This window comes from Rhopalosiphum maidis, chromosome 1 (assembly GCF_003676215.2).
Source record: "Rhopalosiphum maidis isolate BTI-1 chromosome 1, ASM367621v3, whole genome shotgun sequence".
Classification (NCBI taxonomy): Eukaryota; Metazoa; Arthropoda; class Insecta; order Hemiptera; family Aphididae; genus Rhopalosiphum; species Rhopalosiphum maidis.
The window spans coordinates 84956382-84976373 of NC_040877.1; the positions used below are offsets into that span (position 1 = coordinate 84956382).

The following is a 19992-nucleotide window of genomic DNA, read 5'->3' on the forward strand; positions in this document are numbered from 1 at the left end:
TTTCAATTTAAAAAAAAAAAATACATAACAAATAACATAGTCTAATACTTAACTAGTATAAACCAGTAGGCGGTAAAACAGAAGGTAGTATAATGGTGATTATTCTTAATATTTTTTTCCATTGCTTTAGCTTTAACGCTTTTGGTTTAAAATATAAAAAAATATTTCTTACAAATTCTTTTATCATTAGTTTTATATATAATTAACATTTTATTTTTTATTTTTATTCTAATATTAAAAATTAAAATACTAACTATGTTCTAATCTATGAAGTTTTTATGTACATAACAACTTTTTTGATTGTCCATAATATTATGTTTAGAATTAAAATGATTGTTTAAGTTTGGATTAAAAGTGTATCGTTGAAGGTAAAATCATTTCAGTAAATATTTATTGTGGTAAACTACTACTTTGGTAATTAAAATAAATAATATTTAAATAATAGATGAAGTTTTTAGAATCTTAACCACAATAATGAGTGTACAAAGGGATTATTGACAAGGCAGTACTAAACCATAGGTTTACACTTTAATTCAGTTCCGACAACCATTCAAGAATGTGCTAAAGGGTAACATTCTTTCCATTACTACCAATGTTGCGGTTAAATGTACAAATTAAATACATAAGATAATTATACTATTACTATCATAAACAATAATATTACAATCATAACTAGTAATCACTGGTCATACTCCCATTTTAAGTATATATAAGATAAAATATAATTTATAGTAAGAAATCAAATCTGATGATTTATTTAGTTATACACCTATAACACTTATTGTTATTATTGCTCTTTTCCGCGCAAAAACACCTAAAATAAAATATCAATAATAGTATATACATGTTTAAAAGAATTTACATAGTTACCAATGACCTTACCTATTTTGCATGTATACTTAAAGTGTAATACTTTAATATTGAGAGAGCATTTAAAGTATTTTTATAATTTATAGTAGTCTTATGTGTTATTGTACAATACTTTAATCTCGTCTATAAAAACATTAAGTAATGGTATTTACAATAAATTTTATTTCAGATTGATCCATCAAGTAATATTTTATTAAGCTTAAATATTTAAAAAATATACATACACATGTTAGTTTTTATAATAATTACATAATTTGTATATTTCTCATAAACCTATGACATATTCATATGTAAAAATGTACTACTGAAAATCAAAACAAATGTACATAATATGATTTATTAGGCTAATTAACATGTATTCATAGGCACCTAATAAAATTCTAAAATAAGAAAATATTTAATCCTTTTTTAATGTTTCTGACAAAGGTTTGTCCAGCAATAAATCAAGATCGTTTTCTTCGCGTAATACAAAGAAATATATCATAAATAAAATTAAGCTAAGACTGACAGCATGTGGTTCATACCATGGACCAAATTCAGCCTTGCTTCCAATTCGAGAATGTTGTGCCTTCCAATCGTGAGCAGGACTTGTTGTGTATTTCACAGGTTTATTTAACTCTGCATCAATATCGACATCTTTACTGGATGCATTTCGAGTGACTAACGACAATACCTGCGTTTTCTTTTCACTAAAAACGAGTGTTAAAATTATTAACTACTCATTAAATTGATTTATAAAAAAAATATGACAACATTACTTGTGCTTTAATAAACCGTTTACGATTTTGTTCCTCGCGGCAAACGATCTCCATAACTGTTTTGACAACATGACTGTAGTTGTGTTTTATAAAAGTAATTGCTCTCACTTGCCCGGGGTTTGAAAATTCGAGTAATTTTCAACTCTAGATGTCCAAACGTACAATATTATTACGATTCACCAATGTTGATATTTGATAATATCGCAATTTACTCATATCGCTGATTTTTCTTATCACTTTGTCCTTTTCACAAGAAAAACAGCTGTTACAACTGCATCTGCTGTTGCCTGTTGAATTAGTGATCGCATATTATTTACAACTTATATATTTGCCACTAGATCGCGGCAAAATGTAAGCCTTAACCCTAAGGGCCGGTTGCCCATGCCCAATTGTACAAAAAATTGTACTATATATATATCAACTATTAAATAAATTGTACTATTTGTACTATAAGTCCTAAACTCTTAGTCGTACACCTGTGTCAGTCTAGTTTAGACCAAAATTAAATTTAAATTATTCTTAAAATTGGTTTAAATTTTAAGCTCAGTTAAAAATTAAATGGCTAATAAAGATAGTTTGACTTGGACACTTAGATTACGTTTGTTACTTTATCGCATATTTATTGCATGCATTTTATTTAAAAAGTCAAGAACTATGATAATTCTAAATAATGTTTGTCTTACACCTAATATTCATATTATATCATATTTAAATAAATTATGAAGGATGTTTTAACCGATGAAGAAGTTTTTTCAGAACTATTTAATAAATTCAGTCTTGCACTCGTGTATACCAATGTATTTCGGCAACATCTCGACTATTTTGAATGTTTTCGAGATATTGAATTTATTGATAGGTTTCAACTATATATCGAAACTTGATGCAGAATATACACAAATACATGTATACATATTATCTAATTCGACATGAGTGCATGATATTGAACATCGTTAAGACAGGTAAATTGGTATTTACAAGTATCGTTTCCGACGTTTCCATTTAATGTAATGCAGTCTAAAACGATCATAACCGACATATTGTACTTTCGCACTTTCGCTGCATTTGACCATTTATTTTGGATTTAGCGGGCCAATGAATATTTAAAAAGCTGCGTACCTACATAAATTACTAAAATAATTTTCAAGACTATTGAATTCAAAATTAAATTAAAATATGAATGTTCAATGTTATCGATTGATCGAATGATAAATTATTAAATTATCTGTCAATGCGAGGAGTGGATTTTATATACTGACGATCGTATTTGCAAGTTGTACAGCAGACAAAACCTTGTACCTACATAATTATATTTATTACAGGCACAACCCGCATTAATAGAGTGTATATAGACAGCAGATACTCATTTAAAGTTATAAGCAATTTGTACCTATATCCTATACAGGCTATGTATGTTATTAAAGTTTAAAACTATTAAACTAAACCCAATTTAACTTTATCATAAATTCATAATATATGAGTACCTACTTACATCATTTTTATATTTTACCTAGTGCACCTTTTGCTAGCTTTATCTATGTCGTAATGATATAAATAAGTGGGCTGCTTAGTGTTTATTGTTCTGTCGGGCTGATTAATAATATTCTTGTTGAAATAGACTAAAAATCCTACGCACATCTATGATTTAAATCCTTTACGTGAAAATCATACCAATAAGATATTGCACAGAATGACAAATAAGTAATATAAACTCCAATTGATTGAATGATACATCGTATCATATACCTATGTACTATTAAAAAGTAATAATATATACGATTTGTAAATGTAATTATTAATGACTAATAATCTGATGTTTGGTTAGAAAACGTACAAATTATAAGGTATCCTTACTCCAGGTTAATTAAATCAAATATATTATATACATATCATATTTAATCAAAAATCGGAATGTCATCAAACAAAAAACATAGTAGCTGTGTATTATACTATTAGGTAAATAATATTAAATAAATATAAACTATTAATGCTTCGACAATCTTCAATCTTCTACTTCGAAAAAGTATATATAACAAAAACTAGTTTATAGTAGCTAATTGTATCTATAGTTAGTACTTTTGTAGAGGGGAGAGATTCTTTTTATAAACGATATTTAAACGAAAAATAACACTGACATATAACTATATAAGTTGGATACCAATTTAATACCAAATTAGATAGGTATTTGGATGTATATATTTTTTGAATTTATAATTTGTAAAATCCATAAATACATTTTTACAATAAGCATAAATTATGTTTATAAGATTAATATAAAATAAGATAAAATAAATTAGGTAACCACTTATAAAAAAATACTAAGGACTTATAAAGGAGCCATCTATAGTAATGTACTTTCATATAATTGGATATTTAAACTTAAACTTAAATAGTTATTTTGTTGTCATTTAAAAAATTTCATTTCATTCATAAGGACTTCGAACTTTTCATCATTTCGTTGATGTAATATTATTCACTCTATACGCAATTACATTTTTAAAATATTTCAATTAACGTTAATTTATTTTTATACCATGAACATATATTTACACCATTCTATACGATTTCGAGTCCGTGAGTACAAGTTATATATTATGACATTTGACCATAGGCGTTTATTTGGCTTGTTAAAAGGGATGGAGACTAAATTATAAACATAGAACAGGCCATACGCCTACGGATGTTTTCATCCCCCGTACCCCTATATTTATATTTTTCAATAATTGCATAACAATATAACATTTATACATAAATACTTCAAAATTAATTAGTTTACAAAACCATATAATTTTATTTTATTATTGATATAATATTATTTTTAAGAATGATTTCTTCATTAATATTTTTTGTCTCGCATTTTTCTGTGTACAACATAATACATATGCACCTGATTGAATCTATCTTATAACATAGACGTTATCCGTAACTATATTTTTATCTGGCGTATACATGTGAATGCACGTCGCACTTGTAGAGAAGCTTCTCTCAGACGCGAGGGCACTAACTGCAGGTAATGTAAAAGCCAATGTACACAAAATTACAAATGAAACAAGTTTAGGTAAACATTTTCTTGTAAAATAAGCTTTAAGTTATCAACGTATAATTCTTTTGAAGTAACATATATCTGAATTACTTGTATAGTTTTTAGCGATGGACATTTCGGTTTTCAGTGAATTAATAGACATTTTAAAAAATTCTAAAGAAATATGAAATATGAAATTAAGCATTAAACAGTATACACGGTTCCAGTGAAATATTATTGTTTTATTTACTTTATAATAATTGTTTAATTTTTACTCCTCATCAATGACCTTCCTCAATAATTTAAAAACTCTATAAATATATTACTTTACAGTTTACGCTGATGATGCTAAACTTTAGTGTCCAATTAATATTACCGCAGACTCTGAACTTTTGCAGAAGAACTGTTATATATAACAGATATAAATATTTGTTATTTTGCACGGTGTAAAATTAATTATTTACCTCTAAATAGTATTGAATGTAAGTTTATTTCCTTTACTCAGTCCAAAAAACAAATTATTTTTAATTATAAAATCAACAATAATGATTTGAACAGAGTTTTTCTCATGAAAGATTTGAGTATTCATTTTGAACCTGGTTGGTCGCTTAAAATTAATCATAAGCTAATATTAAAAATAAATTATTTAAGATGCTTGATTTCATTAATAAAAATGTTAATAATTTCTATTGCTCGAAAACTTATATTATTCTCTTGTATGTTCTTTCTTAAAATTTGGCTCAATAATTTGATCACAAAATGTATCAACTTATATCAATGATCATAGACGTAAATTTGCCTTGTTAGAAGGGGGGGCTAAAATTATAAACATAGAACAGGCCCGCGGAGGGCTTCGCCCCCATATCCCTACATATAAATTTTACAGTTATATTGTAACTTTTATTATATAAGATGTACAACTTCAAAATGATTTATTTAACGGCGTATAATACATAACTTATTTTATCGTTGTCGTTATAAAATATGTACGTATAGCTCAATCATTTTAATTTTATTACAAATTTACTATACAAAATTCGTACATGAAACTTAAACGTTCGCATAACACATACATATCGGATATCCTGATTAGGAATTACGTTTTACATTTTATAATTCTCTCTAATAAATAACCTTAAATTTCTTGAAAATTTTTTAAAAATGAAGGGGGCTAAGCCCCCCTAAGTCCTCCCCCCAATTTACGCCTGTATCAATGATCTTCAAGTTGTTTAATACATATTTTTAAAGAGAGTAGAATTTATCACTAATATACCTTTATCCGTAGAGGAACTTATAATATTGTTTAGTATTCAATTGGTCTAAATATCTTGTTTCTTATAAAGCAATTGATGGATGTGATATTTGTATATGATTTATTAAGTGGAAATATTGATTGTTCACATATTTATTAGCACAATTTATTATGTATTCGTGTTCCTTCGTGAAGGAAAAAAAATATGCATATTTTTTTAAAAGTAAAAAATTATTTGATATCCAATATTTTTTGAAAAAATCCGGTTCCGATTCATTTTTTTTTAAGTACTTTAACTATATAAACATATTATATAGTTAATAAAATGTCCACCTCGTTGGATACTTTTTCAACAAGTCATCATGACAGTTTTAAATTTAATATTTTGTTAATTTTAAGAAATAATGATGTATAATTCAATTATTATGTATTTTTGATATATTATATATTATTGTATAGAAATATTATCCGTAATTATTTAATTACTTAATTCTTTAATAATTGAATGTTCACATTTATTTATATTATGAAGGATAAAACAGCTGGCGGCTAGTAATAATATTATCTATAACAATTATTATAATATTACGTATTTATATATACATTATATGCTATTTGTTTTTAACAAAAATTAGTTAATCTATTACATTTTCAATATTTATCTATACTTATAGAAAAATAAATGGCTATAAAATATCAATGTAAATATCTGTATACAATATACATATAACATAATGTCCTTAGAAAGTTAGAAATATATGCTTGTCACCTACCTACGCTCAAAATTGATTTCCTGTAGGTATAAATGTATGATTTATCATATTGAAATCAAATTTAACACATCCATTGCAGTGCCCTATACCTATCGACCTACTCAATGACACAGATTTACACTCGATACTTAGGTACTATTTTAATACTACTATATGTCTATATACAGCAGCAGCAGACTTCTCCGGCTGTTAGTTTGATTTCTATATTCTCTGATTAACAATCTTACACGTTATTATTTCATTGTTAACAGGTATATCTTGTACCTACATACTGCTGCAGACCTGCAGTAGTCTCGTATGTGTATGTAATGTAGTATGTATGTGAATGTGATAAAACCATCATTTCTAAATTATAATTTATTATAATTATATAAAGTACACAATATAGGTACATTGGTACATACTTATCTATGATGTATAACTATTGAGCACGAATTTTCAATAATTTTTTCTGTGTTTTTAGAAATTGAACCTGAAATATTGTATTTAAAACAAAAGTTGCTCTTTTTACATAAAAAGTTCCACGATAAAAAAAAACCTAAAAAATTGTCATTTCAAAAACCGTGGTATTCTTAGTAAAAATTACAAAAAAACTTGATTTCTTTTTAAATTAGCAATTTTACGCTTAATATTATGGAACAATCGTCACTATTACGTATTATCTCGCTATTGGTATGAAAATAAACCCGCAGACTACTACCGGGTCATGCCACATAACGCATATAATAGTTTTTGCCGTTTTTTATTCATATAAATGTAACGCTTGAAAGTAGCAGAAAATCTTTACGATTATATATAATACTCAATTGTAAACAAGTTAATTGTACATAAAACATAATATTAGGAGGTATCTATATATAAATCATGTTGACTATAGAGTTATCCTATTTTAGCTTAGCACAAGCAGTATTATAATGGTATAATTAAAATAGCAGTACTAAACTATTATATATGAACTATGAATAGATCATTAGTCAGATAGATGTCTCCAATTTAAAATAATTTATAATAAATTTTAAAAAAAATGTACGAATTGTTTTAAAATAAAAATAAATTCACAATAATACATATATGTATATTTCAATAAATTATTATGTATATTGTATACATATAAACTGTAATTGAACAATGTACAAGAATGTATAAGCTGTCTAATATAATAAATCAAATCAAATAAATTTAATATTATTAAATATTGCTCTTTCGGAGGGATTATGTCTCTCAAAATCGAATCAAATGGAATATTGTTCATTGCATGTGGGTTCTGACTTTATGACATATAATATTAACTATGCTTTTTTGGTTTTTCGTAATACCGTGTATCGTGTATGAATATTTAATAAGTATAATAATGTTTTCAATGTCTTTAATCTTTATATTATATTATGTAAAGCTAACCAAACTAGTCTGTAAACATTAGAGACTAATGACTATGCACAATTCGTTTTCCGTCGTGTTTTTCACTCGTATCTACAGTGGTGTCGATATATGATCCGAGATCTGAAATACTACCTAAATGACAATTTTCCATATAGTGGTATACCTAGTACCTGCCAGCTACCACCCACCTCAACACCGGGTCCATTAACACCCGTTACACAACTAATTATAAGCAAATTTTCGTGTCTCTCTTGAGATATGGCACCCATACTGGGTATACTAGATGTCTATATATATTAGACACATATCCATAGTTCAAAACCTACAGGTTTTTATACCAATTTCAAGACCGAGGTGTCTGGTGTCTACACGACCTATATCTACTCATCTAAGGGATCAGAGGAAATAATATTATGTTGGTATGTCGTATGCGTTTAGAGTATATTTATTACTATATTATATTATTGAAAAATTGTAGTTAAGGAGTCAAACATTAATGACAATTGCAGATAATGTAGAATAATATGTTAAATTTAATTTTACAATAAAATAAAGTATATTACGGGCGAGTTTCAACGTCATGTGCGGGTGAGTGGATATAGCTTTAATATTATTGAACTCATTATGGATAAAATGTTCGCGTTGCCACTGAACGGCAGTAATATTCGGTGCGCGTTTCTTCAATGATGCGAGAGAGACAGCGTCTGGTCCGCGGGGAGAGAAACGATAATAATATATATAACTAATGAGTAATAATATTATTATATGGTCGTCGGCGGACGGGTTGGGTGGTACGGGGGAAGGGAGATGTCGCATAACACCACTGTGCGTCGGTGCGTAAAAAATAATTTTTATATTACATAATGATATTGCATGTAACCATCATCGGGGGGGCCCCGTCCGTCTAAATTTCGACGCGTTTTATTTGAAACGTGAAAAAAAAAAAATGGCGTTCACGTCGCGGCGGACGTGCGCGTTATCACGGCGGTTATCTCTGTCGGGGACCTGCCGATCGGTTGGCGGTGTGTGTGTGTGTGGTTGGAGAGGGGTGGAGGCGAGCGACGGAGAAAACGAGACGGAACGATGACGATCTCCCTCGGCCCGCGGACGGATGAATCGCCGAAATTAATAATATCGCTTCGTAGGAAATCCTCTGGCCGGACGACGCGAGAGAATCGTACGCCGAAAGTGGAAAGACAACGACAGAACCGAGAAAACGGCGACATTATTCATAATAATGACGTTATAATGTATTTTTTTTAAGCCTATTTTTTTTTTTATCGCGTCATTATTATAAACTTATGTGCGGCCGCGGACGGCGGTGAGAGAAGGGAAAACAGCTGTTCGACGAGCGCGCACGGTCGCGGCAGCCTGACCGACCGCCCGTCCGTCCACGTCCCGTCCGACGTCGCGCGGAACGGTGATAACGAGTTTGGCGGAAAGACGGCTGCGAGGGAGCGAGACGACGGAGGCCCGAGCGAGAGAAACCGCCGCCGCGAGAGAGAGAGAACGCCGCCAGTGGCACGGTCGGGCTCCTCCCACTCCTCCGCAGCTCTTTTGTCACACTATAACCATTACAATATACACACCACACGCGCGCACCAGCTACGAACACGCACACACACACACGCACGAGACCGCGTACTTACGGACCAACACGCACACACACACTCGTACACGTACGCACACACGGACACCTTACACGCACACGACGAGGAGACGAGTCGACAAATTATAATCAACACACAATCAACATGGCCGCTATGCGCCTCGCTGGATGGACGACTGGACAATGACCACCTCTGCCGCCACACGTTTCCCCGTCGCGTCGTCGTCGTCGTCGTCGCCGTCTCCCGTGTCCTGTTGACAGCACCGCTGCGTGTCCGTGATCCGTCTGCCGCCGCCACTCAGCCACTGCTGCTGCTGCTGCTGCTGCTGCTGCTGCTGCTGTCTCCGCCGCCGTCACCACCACCATCACTATCACAATCACCACAATCACCACCACCACCAGAGCAGCTCCGCACCACGCTTTGGGTGTATTAGATGAACGACGAGCGATGGAACTGAGGGTTGGCAATAAATACCGGCTGGGACGGAAGATCGGTAGCGGTTCGTTTGGCGACATCTACCTCGGTGAGTTCATCGGTCGTGGTGGTCCGCACAGCCGACACGGACGATGCAAGCCGTATACGTTCTCTGTCTCTTGCAGCCGACCCGGTAGTCTGCGACCCTTGTCTTGACTCCCTCGATCCTTGTTTCCTGTGATCGACTACCTTCGACGGCCACTTACTTGACACAGTCCGTCCACCACTTTTGTCAACAGTGTACTATCTAACACTCATCAAATCCTTAATGATTAATCCAGTTTCACAATACATGTTCATACTTAGATCTCAAAGTACTAACATAAGCATCTATATAGTATCCATAGTCATTTAGTGTTTTCATACTCTGGTGTAATCTGATCCCATTCACATCCTTTTCTCTATTAAATCCCTTGTAATGTGAAATCTACTGATTTCTTATTGCAAATCAGAATTGTTGTCCATATGGTTTGTGATTTTTCTCTGTGATAATTATTTTTGACTTCCTGTGATCTAGTTCAGGTAATACTGTCATTCTTGTAAATTTTTGGTTGCTTGATTTCTTTTTTTCTTTTTGTAACTAATCAGTTATAATTAACTTGCTTGATATTGGATTTATTAACTCAACATTTTTATAAAACAATATAAAAGTATCCCACAATAAATTATAAATTGATTAAAATATTTTTAACATATCCTTTATTGATTTAACAAGATTAGTAAGTACTGTTGGGTTATTGTGTAACTACCTATTAACTAATAGTAAAATTACAAATTTTTACTGTATTATTTAATTTGATTTGATATGCTATTAAAGTTATCCTCTATACCAACGATTATTATTCTAATAATATAATAAATAATTATGTTTAAAAAATAATTTATTACATTAATAATTAGAATTAAAAAACAAAACATTCATTATGTTTCCTATTAAAGAATGACTGAAAAATAAAAGTTAAGAAATGTAAAATATCTATATCTGCTTAATGTGTATCTTTTTGTTTTTATTGTATATTTGTATGGTAAAATTGAAAACCCTATTTTAGATAATTAAATTACTTTTGCTTCTTCTTGATATATTTACTAATTAAATATCATTTTCTTTTATAACACTGTTTTGACTAAAAAATGATTTGATAACAAAACAAAATAATTTTTTTTGAAATTTCTGTCTAATTAGTTAAAAATTATAATGTTTTGATCGTTTCACAAACATACATGATACATTCATTCAAACTTTTAACTAAAGTAAACACTTTAGACATGAGTGAAAATGCATTTTTGGGTTTATATAACGAAAATGAAATGATCACAATCACCTATAGTTTATCATTTAGATAGGTTAACTTAAACATGTTTTAGAAAAACATTAGAAAACCATTTTTTTAGTCACTCGCGTAATCCATTTACAAAACATATAGTAACCTGTATTTCATTTCAATTAAAATTAAAAAAAAGAGTATATTAGATTATTATCTATGTATTTGTTTTAACTTATAATAACTATTTTTATTTTTTTTTTTAGGTACAAATATTTCTACAGGAGAAGAAGTAGCCATTAAATTAGAATGTATAAAAACGCGACACCCCCAGTTGCACATAGAATCCAAAATTTACAAAATGCTTTCAAGAGCACGTAAGTTACAACATGAAGTTTTTGAAAATATCAGTGTAATGTTATTTTTAATTCTTATTTTAATTTTAGCTGGTATACCTATAATAAAATGGTGCGGTTCCGAAGGAGATTACAATGTTATGGTAATGGAATTACTAGGTCCGTCATTAGAGGATCTTTTCAATTTTTGTTCCAGAAGATTTTCAATAAAAACTGTGCTACTATTAGCTGACCAATTGGTAATTATTTTATAACTTAAACAAAATGCTATTATAAATACAATTTAAAAATATTTTTTTTGAAGATTTATCTTTTATTTTTTTATAGTCAATAGGTACATTGACTTCTACAACATATTTTACACCAATCATTCATAATAGTAAATCTTCAATTAATTTTTACCTTTCTATAATAAGTTTTTTCTTTTATATATTAAAAGTCTCAATCACAACAATTTTTTAGCAATTTAAGTATTTCTATGTACTCATATTTCTTCATAATATATATATTTTTTTAAATATTAAATTTTCATATTTTGTTTAATCTAACTTAAATAACAAATGTATTATTTATTAAGAATAAGCATTTATAAATATTTAAATTTATAAAAAAAGTTATAATTATATCTTGTCATAAAAATTGTTATTATTTTTGCTTGAACATTATTTGGTTATACTTATATATTTTAAAATAAATACCATGTCTAATAATTATGTTTTCATTTTCAGCTGGATAGAATAGAGTATATACATAGTAAAAACTTCATACACAGGGATATCAAGCCAGACAATTTTCTAATGGGTTTGGGTAAACGTGGCAATTTGGTGTATATTATAGATTTTGGTCTTGCAAAGAAATATTGCGATAGCCGAACTAATGAACATATAATGTATCGAGAGAACAAAAATCTCACTGGAACTGCTCGATATGCTTCCATAAATACCCATTTAGGAATAGGTAATTATTATGTGGTTAGAAGAACTATATTTTTTATTAATATTTAATTAAATATTTAGAACAAAGTCGAAGAGATGATCTAGAGTCTCTTGGTTATGTATTAATGTACTTCAATCGTGGTTCTTTGCCATGGCAAGGTTTAAAAGCAGTTACTAAACGACAAAAATATGAACGTATCAGTGAAAAAAAAATTGTTACTTCATTTGAAGATTTATGCAAAGGATATCCAAGTAAAATAAACAAAAGTTTCTTCATGTTAAAACCCTTATTAATCATAAATTATTATTCTAGATGAATTTTTAACATACTTGTTATATTGTCGTGCTTTGAGATTCACAGAAAAACCAGATTTTACTTATTTAAGGCAATTATTTAGGCAGTTGTTCCATCGTCAAGGATTTACATACGACTATATTTTTGATTGGAATATGTTGAAATTTGTGAGTATACTTTTTTAATATTAGATAATATAATCTAATATCTATTATATGTCTTTATTTATGAAGTTAACTAGTAGCAAATATGAAAATTGTATAGTTTAATTACATTTGTGAATAGAACAGTTTCCACTGTGCTTATTTAGAATTCTGTAAGAATGTTGTTATACCTACATGCAGTGGTTAAAGTGGGAAAAATGTTGAGGGGGGGACTAAAGTCACCAAATATTGAGGAGCGTTCCCGAGTTCTTCTTCCAAAATTTTTATCTAACCAAACTTTTTTAAGAAACACTAGGTATAAACTTCCATAATTTTTTTCTTTCACATTCCTTCGTTCATAAAAAGTTTATGTTAATAGTACGTAAAATAATATTTTTTCCATAAAAAAATTATTTTAAACATAATGTCTGCTAAATAAAAAACAAATTGCTATACATTACCTGAAATTTAAAAAAAATGTATTTACATTCTAGTTTTAAAGATTTCAATAAAAAAAAAAAAACAAATAAAATTAATTTATAATAAATATCACTATTTGTATTCTTTCAGTTTAATAATTTGTTTAAATTATAATTATTATATCACATATTATCTTAAGCTATATAAATATTATTTAACTTTTCCGTACAGCACTACAGCCTGTTACGTGTTATCTACACAAGCAACAAGGTTGTTCAAGCAGAGTTCAAGTTAAGAAGAATCTGTTTTACTCTAATTTTTAATATAAGTTTTAAATTAGTTATTATCAAATTTAAAAATTTAAAAGTAATCCAAGCCCTTGTTTAAAACATTTTTAATTTTAATTTTAAAATTCTTATTATTTGCTTCAAAATTAAAATATCAAAAGCATTTGATAATAGTTCATTTCATTTTGATATTAAAAATAAAGTAAAACGGATCATTCTGAATTTAAAATGTTGTGTTAGTAACGCATACATTAGTTAGTATACGACATCTTTTTAAAATATTTAATTCTAGCATACATTAGGGTAAAAACTCAACTTTTATTTCAGCAGTAATATGTTTGACTATTAATATTATTTTAGGGAGCAAATGGTGCTCGTTATAGTGGATCAGACGATCAAAAAAATGCCTCGCATCAAGATAGTAGACGTGCAATGCAAGACAGTAGCTCTCCTTCTACTAACGTCCAACCACTAAATAGTCGCGCTCAAGCTGATCAGAGTGGGATAAAGAATTTTTTATCCAAAGTTCCTCTGGTACCAATGGATAATTGTTCAGGTAAATATCAAATATGATTAATAAAAATAATAATATTGTATTGATAGATTATAGTAACCTTATTTATTTAATTAAATGTCAATAATCAATAACTATTACACTAATTAAAAAAAAATTAATAATAATATATTAATATCATATTATATAAGTAATATACCAGTATTATTGGTTTTAATTATATTAGGCGGTGGTGTTATTCAACCGTTACCAACAAGATTGCGTTATAGTGCTGATCCTGGTTCAGCACGACCAGTTAGAACTCAAACTCGAAGCTCAGCAATGGCAACATCTGAATCGCCGTCTGTTACTCAACCTTTGCAAACCAAGTCAGTATCTGTGACCAGACGCAATCGCCATCAAACTTAATTCTAACAAATCCCCAAAAATGTTTTTCTCATAACACCAGCTAACATGATATTTTTTTCTCTACTACCATTTTCTAAATGAAAAATATTAATTTTTCATTTTTTTTATACATTAAAATAATACATATTAACTGTGCCGGTATTGAAAACGGCATTCATTGTTGCATTTATTTTCACAATTTTGCACCCAAAATTGGAATTGGCATTGAGCTGTTTATTTTATTTTTTGGCGTAAGTTTCTATACTTAAGATATCTTAATAATTATCAGAAATGTTTAAGCAATAGGAGAGCGTTTCTCTTGTGACTCAATTTGAATTAATTTTTCTGGTGTGCTTGTGTACATTTAGTTATCCATTATCAATGCATGCCTCACATTACTAAAATAATTGTATTAACAATGTTTATGGCTAAAACTTTTCAAGTATTCTTGTATAAATAAAATATATTAATATTACTACTTTATCTCTAATGTAATTTTGGTGGGAGTATGTAGTAATTATAATGTTTGAATTAAATCTCAGCTCTTGAATATTCTACTTTTCTTCTTTTTCTTTTTTTTTTTTTTCTTAAGATTGTTGACTTGAACATAAGGTGGTTTTGTACATAACATAATTATGTATCATATAGCTAATAACTATTTAGAATATGATACTCTTTGTAATTTAAAGGAGTTGCATAACTGATTTTAACTTAATTTAAGAAATATATGTATTATTGATTTTTACTTTTTTTAACATGTGTTGCTGCCCATAGCTTTCATGTCCTACCTTACACATATTAATACTTCAAAGTCGAGAATTTATGTAAGAACTTTTCTTTTCTTTGTTTTGGAAGCGTCTCCGGTTCAATGATACCACCTGCGTGAGCCCCAATATGGGTCAAAGCACCGGATAGAATGCCAATCATGCACCAGCATAAATAAACTATTGCGTTTGAAATTATGTAAATAGCCTAGCCTATTTTTTTTTTATTTTTTTTTATTTTATTATTAAATTTAGTTATTTTTGGTTAAGATATACTTAAGTATTTTTTATGTAATTCAAATAAAATAAAAATTCATTAATTACAATTTAACAAACCTTTTAGAAAAAAGTTCAAAGAAAAATTATTAGATAAAATTAATATTTAACCCAAAAAATAATATGGGCAATATAAAAATATTTTAAATAATGTTCTAAACTTTTACAAAATAAATATATATATACATATAGTATATTATATAGTTATGGGCTTGGATTCATTTCTATAAATATGAACTATAGAAACAAATAATATATGTTTTATTTAAATGTAAATCTTTGTACCCCTCATTAATTTTTATAATAAAATAGAAAATTATTAATATTAATTATTAAATATTTTAAGTTTTTTTGCTGTTTTATTATTATTTAATTTTATGGAATAAATTCTTTTTATTGATTCCCTTTAAATTATAATTTGTTTCTATTGGCACTGTCAAATAATTGCAAAATTTAGCTACCATCATTTTCCATTGTTACACATGACTAATTATGGGATTTGACTTTGATAGAATTCATTCAATGGAGTTTCTGTATGCTATATTTAATGTCTCGCTTTGCATAGTTCTATATATATTTTTAGCATACCTCAGCTATATGAATGAATTAAAAAACCAACTGAAAAAATCCCTTTATTATATTTATATAAAAAAAAATTGTTCTTTATTGAACAATTTTCATATGTTTTTTTTTTTAACTAATAATTTAATGTCTTATCTTGTCTATTAACAAATTATATCAAACCCTGTAGGAAATCTATTACATTATATTTCTATTAATATGAAAATTTTTACTACAAATAATACAATACCAATATGTCAGTATTAAATGTCTTTCAATATTAATTCTCTTATCGACTGATATTTTGTGTTAGTTACATATAATTGTAAAATGGACCAATTAAATGTATCATTTATTGAAACCAAGAATATCTTTTTGATTGGATATGATTCTTGTATAAATCAATGACCGAAATCTATGTTTGTATTCTCGATTACTTTTACATTATTGAATGTATAAATTTCATCAAACAATACTAATAAGTGATCTATATAAAAATAGCTTTATTGTGTAATCTACACCCTCCACCTCCTTCATTTGAAATTGAGAATGTGAAGCATTTAATTTGTTCAATAACAATCAAGATTCGAGGTCTAAAATCTATTTGTTCCATGCTTATTAAAAAATGACGAATTTATTATTTATATATCTTAAATTGAAAATAAAAAACAATTCTCATTATATTAAATCTACATAAACTGAAGGCGTACCATATGAGATTTTAAAAATCAACTTGCTTTATGTACTCTTGTTATTAACCGCGCTGATTTACACGATATAATTTTTAATAATAATTGTGCTTTGACATATTGTATTATTTTAACTCTGGCCATTTGACTTGTCATTTACCAGTACCTATCCAGTTTTAGTCTTCAGGGAATTCTCGATACACTGGACAAAATATTTATATATATATTAATGGTTTTAAGTTTGACTTGCAATTTGTATAATAATAATGCTTTCCGTGATATCCTCGTTGAATTTATATACCAGTTGTGGTGTAAATGCATTTTTTTTTTTTTGTGGGAACTTTTTGGTGTCTATATATTAGTTTATTCTATTTCTTTTTTTTTTCCTCAACATGTATCTAGTAGATGGCGGAGATGTACCTATTATCATTGTCGGCAATTTTACAACTTAATAAATGATTAAATTAAAATGTTAGTCAATTATATTTTAAAAATGTGTACATTGTCATTATACGAAACAATAAGAGCATCATACTTTAAGACATTGTGTCCGCCCACTCGACTAGATTTTATGAAATAACCACAATTTTTTTTTTTATTCAAACCATTAAAAACCTTTGTGATGTTAAAATGTTTAAACGATCAATCTTTGTATAATATTTAATATGACATATTTTAGTTATTTTTATATATTACATTTTTGGACAGTTTGATTAGAATTTACAGTGTCAGACAACTTTTAAGAAAACTCATCACATTATTTTATTATTAAGTTTATACTAGAATTCTAACAAATAGAAAAAAAAACATAAATGTTGCATTTTTTTTTCTTTTGTAAACAATTAATTTTTCCAAATTTCTATGTATAATTTTTAATTAATATTTAATTATAATGTAATAATGAGGTTTGTTGGTTAAGTTCTCATTTGCCAGATTTGTTTTGTAATATAAAATACAAATTATACTGTCATTTTGTAATATAAACTTGTCTATATAATACATAATAATATGTTTATTGTTTTAATTTTTAATTCTGAGATGATTATTTATTTAAGTTTTTAATTTAAAAAGTTCAACCTATTTTCCGATATTGTATTACACAACAACAAACAAAGGTCTCCATTGCGAAGTTTTTCTTCCTGAGTTTTTTTTTTTGTATACCCGGTTACGCTGCGAAAACAGTCGTCGAAATATTCGTGTTGTAAATTACGTCTAAATTTATGTTCGCACATTAATTTCGCTGAGTGATTTTCATTGATCCGTCAGCACAGGCATGCGTTTTCATCAAAAAACCTCACTTTAAAGAATTAAAGCGATGAACGTATTAAGTTAAAAAAAAAAAAATTATTTAACATTAATAATAAGACTTATTCCTCGACGCCTTAGAGATTCTGTGACACTTCCACACCTTCCACGCGCATACTATAATATTTTATATGATATCATCGTTAGCTATTCAGGTTATTTTGAAAAGAAAAATAAGTAACGGTTACAATCTGTGCGATGTGCACGAATTCATTCGTCGTGTAAAATAATTTACATTAACATGTATACATTATATATATTTTATTTTAATATATGTTTCGTAATATAAAAATATAATATTATAGAAGGACAAAAAAAAAAATGTGATAAATTCAAAATTTCTTTAATGCACATTTGTTTGAACGCTTTATCGTGCGCATATTAATCTTCTGTATATAACTGTACCTATACTAGTTAAACTGTTAAATTACGTCGCAAAATGTTGAAATTAATTAATTTTCGGGACATATAAACCTTTACGATTTTTGTACAGGTGACGTACAAGAAAATGTATAGAATTTAAACAGCAAGAACTTCGCACACAATATATAATATGAGACTTGTAACAGTGCGGACGTTCAGGCAATGCCTGTTAGCACATTAAGTATATTGTGTTGTTTTAAATTTTGACAACTCCTTATCGATGAAGAGTATTAAATATATATTTACATTGTTCGAGGACGGCTTAGGTCCTTAATCCGGCTCTGTCCGTCATATATAAAAAATATCATCAACGAACACGCGTATTATCGTCGTATGTTCGTTCTCGCGAAGATATTAATATTATCGTTGGTTATTCTTTGTATGGCGATTGGTTATTCAATATTGTTTTCAAAACCATAGTTGGCTGAATGGAATATACGGCCTATGGGTATACATCGTATATCGCAGCGTCATAATAGAAAGAGACAATGAAATCACGAACCCATCACTGTCACGTTTATTCCTTAGTATTGAATTAGCCAACGGGGTTCTTATAGAAATTCAGATTTTAAATGCTAGTATTAGACGTGTATTACTCATAGGTTCGTAGGTACTTACAACATCTGCGATGTTCAAATAATGTATAAATATTTTATTTATTTTGCATTAGGCACGTTTATTTTATTATTTACTTAACCCTTAGTGGCTTTTAGTCTACAGGTGTAGGTGTGTACTGTACATGTACAAGGCTATACATCACAGAATAAATGAAATTTCATTCAAAAAGATAGTACAGTAAATTCCCGTTATAACGAAAGTCATAGAAGTCCCCTGCCGAAAAGCAGCGCTTATAAAGGGCTTATTCGAATTTTCGTTACAACGAAATTTCCGTTTTAACGAAAAAAAAAATTCGCCTCCTCCCCTAGAGTTCGTTGTAACGAGATTTTACTGTATATTGTAAATGAACTATTTTATTTATAAATTGTTAAAAGATGTACATTCGATACAGAAATTTTCATTTGACAATCTGTTTTATATGTTAAATTCGGTATATATTTAATAGATTTATAATAAAATTACAGTATCTGACGTTGACTCACAAAGTTACAAATATAATAGGTATGTATAATAAAATTTACTATGCATATTTTATTATTGACTTATAAGTAATAAAAATTGCATACCTATTGCGTAATAAAATGTAAAAATATGAGTACCTTTATTTTTAAGTGCCTCGAT

General features: G+C 28.4%; 2 protein-coding genes across 4 annotated transcripts; one reads left to right on the forward strand and one right to left on the reverse strand.

The window, feature by feature from the left end:
* Positions 1–1181: 1181 nt before the first annotated feature.
* Positions 1182–1824, reverse strand: LOC113557808. Its single transcript, XM_026963357.2, has 2 exons — positions 1629–1824; positions 1182–1559 (listed from the first exon to the last, which is right to left on the reverse strand). The coding sequence occupies exons 1-2, from the start codon at positions 1697–1699 to the stop codon at positions 1268–1270; spliced, it is 363 nt and encodes a 120-aa protein (XP_026819158.1). The 5' UTR covers positions 1700–1824; the 3' UTR covers positions 1182–1267.
* Positions 1825–9659: 7835 nt separating this feature from the next.
* LOC113559358 (casein kinase I-like) lies at positions 9660–15787 on the forward strand. 3 transcript variants are annotated; one of them, XM_026965082.2, is made up of 9 exons: positions 9660–10185; positions 11665–11775; positions 11845–11993; positions 12483–12711; positions 12771–12941; positions 13003–13151; positions 14195–14390; positions 14575–14716; positions 15510–15781. In XM_026965082.2, exons 1-9 carry the CDS (start codon positions 10110–10112, stop codon positions 15535–15537), a joined length of 1251 nt encoding a protein of 416 aa, XP_026820883.1. In that variant the 5' UTR covers positions 9660–10109; the 3' UTR covers positions 15538–15781. The 3 variants fall into 3 exon arrangements, with proteins under 3 accessions (XP_026820883.1, XP_026820881.1, XP_026820882.1); XM_026965081.2 differs by having other exon boundaries at positions 9662–10185; positions 15591–15787; XM_026965080.2 differs by lacking the exon at positions 15510–15781 and having other exon boundaries at positions 9661–10185; positions 14575–15480.
* The last annotated feature ends 4205 nt before the right edge of the window (positions 15788–19992 follow it).